The sequence below is a fragment of the Pelecanus crispus genome, chromosome 7, assembly GCF_030463565.1.
Source record: "Pelecanus crispus isolate bPelCri1 chromosome 7, bPelCri1.pri, whole genome shotgun sequence".
Classification (NCBI taxonomy): domain Eukaryota; kingdom Metazoa; phylum Chordata; class Aves; order Pelecaniformes; family Pelecanidae; genus Pelecanus; species Pelecanus crispus.
In genome coordinates, this window is record NC_134649.1 from 497,076 (window position 1) to 505,405 (window position 8,330).

At 68.1% G+C, this 8,330-nt stretch overlaps 2 protein-coding genes across 2 annotated transcripts; one reads left to right on the forward strand and one right to left on the reverse strand.

The window, feature by feature from the left end:
- Positions 1–1,625: 1,625 nt before the first annotated feature.
- Positions 1,626–2,711, reverse strand: GDPGP1 (GDP-D-glucose phosphorylase 1). Its single transcript, XM_075714539.1, has one exon. It carries the CDS (start codon positions 2,709–2,711, stop codon positions 1,626–1,628), a length of 1,086 nt encoding a protein of 361 aa, XP_075570654.1.
- A 318-nt stretch (positions 2,712–3,029) lies between these two features.
- Positions 3,030–6,139, forward strand: CIB1 (calcium and integrin binding 1). The gene is made up of 7 exons (XM_075714280.1): positions 3,030–3,080; positions 3,266–3,300; positions 3,744–3,846; positions 4,249–4,402; positions 4,698–4,816; positions 4,898–4,986; positions 5,270–6,139. The coding sequence occupies exons 1-7, from the start codon at positions 3,030–3,032 to the stop codon at positions 5,289–5,291; spliced, it is 573 nt and encodes a 190-aa protein (XP_075570395.1). The 3' UTR covers positions 5,292–6,139.
- Positions 6,140–8,330: the final 2,191 nt, after the last annotated feature.

Genomic DNA, 8,330 nt, shown 5'->3' on the forward strand with positions numbered 1-8,330 from the left:
TCCACCACTGAACCAACTAAGGGGAGAGTAATAATTTTGTGTTTCCTGGCTTGGTGGCTGGATTATTTCTTAATGAAAGTAAAACTAGGAATCACTAAGGTTGGAAAGGACCCCTAAGATCATCAGTGCAACCATCAACCCAACATCACCATGGCCCACTAAACCATGTCCCCAGGTGCCACCTCTGCCCGTTTTTTGAACACTTCCAGGGATGGGGACTCCCCCACCTCTCTGGGCAGCCTGTTCCCATGCTTGACCACTCTTTATAGTCGTTAATAATAATAATAATCTTTAATAGTGATTAGCACATTGGCTAATAGCATCCATCAAATGATAGGAATCTGTTCTTTTAAGACACAGCTTGTGGCAGCAGAGAAGAGCAAGACAGGAGAGCGGACGAGCTCCCTGGAGCACGTCACTGGAGACGGACGGCAAAGGGAGAGGTTCCGGGTACCGATCCTGCCCGTTCCATCACCGGCTTTACGTTAAACAGTTGAGAACTCTCACGTCATTTCCCCAAGCACAGGTACCAGCCTTGCCGTGTAACTGCCCCTGCCTAGACCCTTCTCACCGATTTTAGCGGAGGTACGGCAAATGCAGATGTACGGGGGGCAAGGACTTGCACTGCTGCTGCACATTTTTGTGTCTCTTTAAGCCAGAGGGCACCCGAGTCCAAAGCGTGAAAAACTCTGTACTTTTCACAGGGGCCCGAGTCGCTTGCAACCGATAAATACATAAACCAAAAGCGACCGTGCAGCGGCAAGAGCTTGCCGTCGGTGGGCTGACCCAAAGGGACACCCTGCAGCAGCCGGGACTTACCGCTCTCGTACTTGCAGCTGGTCAGGTTGATGGAGGGAACGCTGGCACTGAAAGAGACGACAGAAGCGCTGCTCAGCGAGGAACCGGGGCCCGCAGAGAACCGCGCTCGGCGCGCACCTCCCGTGCCACGGAGCTGACGGGCGACGATCCGCAGCCAGCGCGGCAAGCGGTGAGGCAACGCGGGGCCCCGGACGCGGGCCCTTCCTTGGACGCGCCGCGCTTGGGAGCATTGGGACAACTTGGGGGAAAAGAGCGTTTATTTTCTGATCCGGAAGGTCCCTGGGGCCGAGGGCCGGCAGGGCCCGGCTGGGCATGGCTCCTCGGCGGTGTGCGGGGCTGGGCCCTCGCTCCCGCGGCCCCGGCAACGAGCAGGGGCCCGGCCCTGCTCTACCGACAGACAGACCGACAGACAGACCGACAGACCGAGCGGCGGGACAGGGGCCAGGGGCCAGGGCCCGGGCCGCCTCCGGCACTCGCCTGCGCTTCCTCCGCCTCCTCCGCGGCTCGGGGCCGGGGGGGCCGCCGGGGGCAGCGGGTTGGGCCGGGGGGGCTCCCGGGGCCTCCTCCATGGCTGCCGCTCCCGGGGGCGAGGTGGGGGCCGCCGCCTTCCCATGGCAACGCGGGGTGGGGGGGGGGGGGGGCGCGGGCGTCCGGTTTCCACGGCGACGGGCGGGGCACGCGGGCATCGAGAGCGGCCCCGGGCGCCCCCTGGCGGACGGCGCCGGCGCGGAGGCCGGGTCCCGGTGCGGGGGCGAGGGGAGCGGTCCCGGTCCCGGTCCCGGCCCCAGCCCCGGCCCCGGCCCCGGTCAGCCGGCCAGGAGCCGCGCCAGGTCCCCGCCGAGGCGCAGCAGCTCCGTCTCCGGCGGGAGCTGCTCACGGATGGCGTGCAGCGCCTCGGCCTCGGTGATGTCCCGGTAGAGCGGCTCCGCCGGCAGCGGCAGGTAGCCAGCCAGCTCGCAGAGCGCCACGTTGAAGGCCGAGGCCGCCTTGGCACCGAAGCCCGGCCGGCGCGCCCACAGCAGCACCCGCAGCCCCCGCCCGCCGCCGCCCGCCGCCCCCCTCGGCGGGTCGCCCCGCGTAGCGAAGGCGTTGCAGGCCAGGCCGGCATCCACCAAGTGCTCCGCCGCCCGGCAGACGTCCCGGGACAGCTCCTCCAGGCCGGCGGGGCCGGCGGCGTAGAAGAGGAAGGCAGGTGCCGGGACGGCGAGCAGGAGGCTGAGGCGGTGGGGCGGGCAGAGCAGCTGGGCGGGCGCCGACTCCACCAGCAGCGGGTGGCTCAGGTAGAAGGCGTGAAGGTGGAGGTGGTTGACCGAGGCGCAGCCCCCCAGGCCATTGAAGCCCAGGCGGAAGCCCGGGTGGGCGCTGAGCAGCACAGCCTCCAGCCCCCCGCGCAGGGCCGGGGCGGTGAGGGCCTGCGGCAGCCCCCGCGCCGGCTCCGGCAGCAGCAAGACGTGGCCCCGCTCCAGCGGGCTGGCGTTGATGGCCACCAGCAGCAGGGCGGGGGCCGCGGGGCCGGCCCTGCGCAGGCGGAGCAGCACCTCGCCAGGCCGCAGCCGGGTGAAGTTGAAGGCCTGGGGGTCGAAGGGTTGCCGGAGGCTGTGGACGGCCTGCGGCGGGCGGCGCTCGGTGCCGCGCTGGACGTTGAGCTGGGCCACGAGGCGCATGGGGCCGGGCAGGACGCGGGTGGGCAGCGGCCCCAGCCGGTACCGGAACAGGCCCCGCTCCATCCTGTCGCTCCAGCCCTCCAGCAGCGCCCGGTCGAAGCGGGACAGCGCCGAGCCCGGCTCGGCCCCCCAGCCGGCTCCCTGCAGGACGAAATCCTCCTCGCTGTAGACAAAGTCCTCGGCGCTCGGCTCGCCCGGTTCCGGTTCCGCTCCCGCCGCTGCCGCCATGCCGGCTGCCTGCCTGGGCCTGCCGGGGCGGGGCGGAGCACTCGCTCGGGGCCCGGCGGGGCGGGGACGGACCGGTGCCCCGGGCCCGCTCCCCGCCTTTGCCCGCCGGTGCCCGCCGCCTCCCGCTGCCCCCGGCCCCGCTGCCCGCCGGTGCCCCCCCACGCGCGCGTGCCGCGAGCGTGGCTACGCAGGGGGCGTGGCTACGCAAGGGGCGTGGCTACGCAAGGATGGTGGGCGGGGCGTGCCCGCCGCGGGGCGGGGCGTTGCCATGGGAGCGGCAAAGAGTGACGTGCGGAGGCGGAAGCGGCGCCGGCGGCCATGGGGGGCTCGGCCAGCCTGCTGCCGCGGGAGGCCCTGGGCGAGTACCAGGTGCGGGGCCGGGGCCGGGATCGGGACCCCCGCGGGTGGGGGGGCTCGGCCGCGGCGGGGGCACGGTGGGGACGGCGTTGCCGCGGGGCGGAAGGTTCCCCGAGGCCAATGGCCCCCGGAGCCGGGGTGCCCCGGGCCAGGCCCTGGGCCCGGTGCCCCGGGGCTGAGCTGCGCTCTCCCCGCAGGAGCTGACGTTCCTGAGCAAGCAGGAGATCTTGCTGTAAGTACTGCCGTGGGCGGGCAGGGCGCGGGGTGCTGGCCCCAGCCCCATGAACCTCTCCCTGCCGGCCGGGCGTTGTGGGGCGAGGGTCTGTGGGCCTGGCTGCGGGCCTGGCTGTGGGGCTGGCTGTGGGGCCGGCCGTGGGGCCGGCCCTTTCCCCCTCCGCACTCCCATCCCTCTGGGCAGGCAGGCAGCAGGGCCAGCTCTCCCCATGCCCCCAGCCGTGGGGGTCCCGGGAGCAGAGACAGTACCTTCGCGGGACCACCCGGGCTGGCACGCTCCTGCCCCGGGCCGGCCCTGCGCACAGCTGGCAGGGAGCTGTGGGAAACGGGCCGGCCGCCCTTGTGCAGCGCTGGGAATTGCCGCCTGCGCTGCCGGTGCCCAGAGGGCTGCCTCCCGTGCCGCTCACGCCACAGAGCGTCTCTTGTTCTTGCCTCTTCAAGTGCCTACAAGAGGTTCAGTGAACTGCTGCCAAAGGAGGAGAGGGAGAATGCCTGCTCCGTGCGGGTTCCCAAGAGCCAGATCCTGAAGTTGCCTGAGCTGCGGGTACGGTGCCTGGCAGGCAGCGGGACTCGCTGCTGCTCCCTGGGTCGGGGCGTGTTTGGGCAGGGCCCTGTTACCCAGCGCTGCCCTCCCGGTGCTCCACCCTTGACGTGCAGCTCCAACAGTCACCTGGGGAAGCTGTGCACTTACTGCACGTCAGCTGTGCCAACAAACAGCTTCCTCATCCCCGCCTGCCGTGGAGGATCCCAGAGATCCCTCCTGCGCGAGGGCTGCTATCCCAGGGAGGCACAGGACAGGGATGGTCGTGCCGTGTGTGACAGACTGGCAGCAGAGTGGGCTACCCGCTTGTGCCGGGGGTTGGCACCGGCCTGCGGCCCGTGTCTGCCACACGGGAGCCGGCCCGGCGCTGCCCAGCCCTGCCCTGAGCCCTTCCTGTGTCGGCAGGCAAACCCCTTCCAGCACCGGATCTGCCATGTGTTCTCCACCTCGGACAATGGGGACGACAGCATGTCCTTTGAAGACTTCCTCGATATGCTGAGCGTCTTCAGCGACTCGGCGATCTTGGAAGTCAAATCCCACTACGCCTTCCGCATCTTTGGTAACGCTGCGGGCGGATGCCACGTCCTGGGGTCCCTGCACCTCACGGGGGGGGCGTGGGCAGAGACAAGTCCTTGTTCGCAAGGGCTGGCAGTGCCCTCGGAGCGCCCACGGGGATGGCGGCTTTAGGAACTCTGTGGGAACTGCTGGTTTGACGCGATGACGTGCACTGAGAGGTGCAGCATGGAGCCTGCTGCGTCCTCGGGTCACCCAGGCCCTCTCCTTGCCAAGCATGGCTGCTCGTGACTCTGGGGTCACTGCAGCCCTGCTGAAATGTAACTTTCCTCTCCCCAAAGACTTTGATGATGATGGGATTCTGGACAGAAAGGACCTTGAGAAACTGGTGAACTGTCTGACGGGGCAAGGCGAAGATTCCCAGTTGAGCAACGCGGAGATGGAGCAGCTCATCCAAAACGTGAGGACTGTCCGGCTGGGCACTGGCCGCTGCATGGTCCTGGCCCCGCAGAGCTCACCGCTCGCCTTTCTCTCCCCTCAGATCCTGGAGGAGTCTGACATCGACAAGGACGGCACCATCAACCTCTCCGAGTTCCAGCTCGTTGTCTCCCGCTCCCCGGACTTTGCCAGGTACGGTGGTCTCCAGCAGCACGGCTTGTCCCGGGGGACCTGTCTGGGGGGTTGGCCCACCGTGATCGCTGTGCTGGTGTCAGGGCAGAGCTCTCGGTGGCAGTAAGGTGAGGCCGCCCTGTACGAGGTCTCTCATAACAGCAGAGGGAACGGCATCCCACGCTAGCTCTGCAGGGAGCCTCTCCTGCACAGGGTAACGCTGCATCCCCGTAGCACTGGGCACTTGCAAGCTGCTGCGCGTCACCCGGCGAGGAGCTGCAGAACCTGTCTGTGTCTCTTGTAGCTCCTTCAAGATCGTCCTGTGAGAGCCCTGTGGCTCCCCAGCAGAACTGCTCCTCCGGCTGCTGCAGCTCTTCATGGTCTCAGACGTTTCCTCTTTTCGCGAGCAGAGCAGCAGAGGCTCCCGCGCCTCACCAGCCCAGCAGTGCCGCGCAGTGCCTTAGGCAGGACACCCTCCTGCTCCCCTTTCACGCCCGGCAGGCGAGATGGCCGTGTCTCTGCAGCCTGCAGAGGTGGGGCCCTGGGAAGCTGCCTTGCTTCCAATCTCCCAGGATTGGATTTTAACTCCTTATGCAAACCAAGGGCAGCTTTGTGGGTGGGGGGAGGCACAGAGAGGTGCTTCTGGCTGGGGGCCACACTGCACCGAGCACAGCCCCTCTCTGCCCTCAGTACCAATTCGTGCCTTCCGCTAGCGGGCAGGGAGCTGCCTCCCCTCGCCGAGCCCCTGCCCAGCTCTCCTGTCTTCCCGGGGGCCTCCCTGCTGCAATGTGGATCCGTTTCTCTGAGCAATAACCCAAATGTGGATCCCTTTCTCTGAGCAATAGCCCAAACGTGGATCCCTTTCTCTGAGCAATAGCCCAAACGTGGATCCCTTTCTCTGAGCAATAACCCAAGTGGCACTGTAAATGCACCATCCCGGCAGCAGACCTGTCCCCCACGTTTGCACAGGACGCCTTCCTCTCCCGACTGGCGAGGCACAGCCCCGCAGCAGCGCAGCCGGGCTCGCCTCAGGGACGCTCGGGCCCTGCTCTCCTTTTCCTCTTCTTTTCCTCTCTGCCCCCTTCTCTGGCTCAAGCACAGCAGCTGCTCTGCCTGCCCCGGCCTCTTCCTCCCTCCGCTCCTGCGGGGACACAAATAAAGGGCTCTGGTTTCACCCTCTGCTCTGTGCCGCCTTTGTCTGGCCGCAGGGACGGCGGAGGGGGCTGCTCCGGCAGTGCAGCGGGACCGCTGCCACGATGGGTGCTGGGGACGCAGCCTCCTGCCAGGCCCCTCTGCCCCAGCGCCAGCCGCAGCTCCAGGGGACAGGTCCCGCGTCCTGCTCGGTGACAGCCCATTCCGTGGGCCACCTCCCTCCTCCAAAACCCAGGGATTGTTCTCAGCAGCGCCAAGAGGTCAGCTCTCCAGCAAGAGGCACAAAGGGAAATCCAGGGCAGGCGAGCAGCTACCTTTGCTGCGGGCAGCGCCGGAGCCCTTTGTGCCTGTTCATCCATCGGGGCTTCGCCCTGGCCCGCTGCCAGCCGCGGGCAACGGCCCTGCCTGCACTTTCGCAGCGAGCCCCTGGCCGCTCCCACTGCTTCGGCAAGCCTCATCGCCGGAGAGCGCTCTGCGAGGCGACGCCGGGGCTGTGGCACCGTATGCCGGGGGCCGGTGGGGTGCCTGGGGGTCCGTCTCGCCCCCCCCCCCCAGCAGCGCCTGCGCTGGGGTGGGGTGGCCGACGGTTGTCTCAGGGCGCCGGCGCGGCTGTTTCTCACGTACCGGCTCCTCGCTCCTGGTGGTGCTGGCCCTTCCAGCTCAGTGCCCCGCGGTGCTGGTGGTATCTGCCCACCGCGGCCTGCGCCCCTGCAGCCCCGGGGGCTGTGTCTGCTGGCACAGCACCAGCCAATGCCTCCGGTGGCTTTTTTGATGTCCCAGAACAGGCTGGGCAGGAAGTTTGGTGTGCTGGTCCAGCCGGGAGCCAGGCAGTGCCAGTCCCCAGGGGGAAGCCTGCCCTGACACGCCAGCTCAAGTGTGGAGCTCGCTGCTTCCCCCAGCCCCGTGCTCACGCTGCCGGCGCTTCCCAGGCATGAACGTTCACGAGCAGCGCTGCACCGCAGCTCCCAGTCCCAGCCATCACCGAGTCGGGTCCTGCTGGCAAAGCAGCTGGGGTCTGCCAGCAGCTGTGCGGGACAGAAACAAGGACAAGGACGTGCCTGCTCCCTGGGCTGTCAGCGGGGTCCCGTGCGCAGCACAGCACCGTGGTCCTGGGGAAGGGGCTGCCCCTCTCCTGCCGGAGGCTGCCCCGCTCCCAGCCCCAGGCACCTGCTTTCCTTCCTGGTCACCTCTGCCTTCCTCTGCTTCTTGCGGTGCTGGGACAGCATCACCCCATCGCTCTACAGCTCCCCCCGTCACAGGGGCCACTCCGCTCTCCCCGCCACAGCACGCACCTCCATGCATGGCCCCAAAACAGTGGAGTGCTGCCCGAGCTCGCTGCCATGGACGCATGACACCCTGACAGCGGGGCCACAGGGACCCTCGGGCACCAGCCCTGGGCAGCATCACCTCCCAGCCCAACGCTCAGCCAGGCACACACGGACTTCACAGACTGCAGGAGCTCTGCCTGCCAGCACAACCCTCCTGCCCCATCTGTCTGTCTGTCCCCGCCAGGGTGAAGAGCAGCCAGCCACAAACACGTTTCCCCTGACCGCAGCGAGAGCCGGAGACGGTTCCTCTCCGCGGGGCTGCCGGGATGCTCCTGGCCGTGGTTGGCCCTGGGAAGGTGCCCAGCCCCACCGCAGCAGCACGCACGCATCCAAAGGAGACACCTGGACTTTATATAAAAACCACAGACATTTCTGCACGCGCACATGGGGTGCGGGGGGCAAGTCGCTGCCCCGCCTGGCACGGGGCGAGCACCGTGCCCCGCTCCCTCCCCAGGACATGATTCACATTTTCAACGTATTAAAAACGAACCAAGCACAGACACACAACACATGCCGCGGGGTCACTGCGCCGGCACCGCCCGGCCGCACGCGTGGCTCCGGGTCCCACAGCGGGACGTCACAGTGAGTCGGGGCGCGAGGGGGCTGCGGCTGCCCCCTCCTGCCCTCTGCATAGAGGGGGCCGGGGCCCCGCGGAGCCGTGCCAGCAGCCTGAGCTGGGCGCCGTGTCCATCCCTGCAGCGGGGATGCTGGGCTAGGGGGAAAGTCCCGCACGTCCCTGCAAGGCACGCAGCACCCTTCGCCACCAGCGCCGTCCCGAGGAGCTGGGCTGGAGCAGCCGAGGCGATGCCCAGGGAGCTCCCGGGGAAGCCAAGCCATGACGGGGCGACACGGGGCCAGCCCCGCCGGCTGGGTGGGTGCCGCAGC

What these genes read in the sequence shown, in the direction of transcription:
- GDPGP1 (XM_075714539.1), bottom strand. Translation starts at nt 2,711, where the DNA reads ATGGCGGCAGCGGCGGGAGCGGAACCGGAACCGGGCGAGCCGAGCGCC.
- CIB1 (XM_075714280.1), top strand. Translation starts at nt 3,030, where the DNA reads ATGGGGGGCTCGGCCAGCCTGCTGCCGCGGGAGGCCCTGGGCGAGTAC. An exon ending in AGCAAGCAGGAGATCTTGCT is followed by an intron (nt 3,301 to 3,743) that starts GTAAGTACTGCC and finishes TGCCTCTTCAAG; the next exon opens with TGCCTACAAGAGGTTCAGTG. An exon ending in CTACGCCTTCCGCATCTTTG is followed by an intron (nt 4,403 to 4,697) that starts GTAACGCTGCGG and finishes CTCTCCCCAAAG; the next exon opens with ACTTTGATGATGATGGGATT.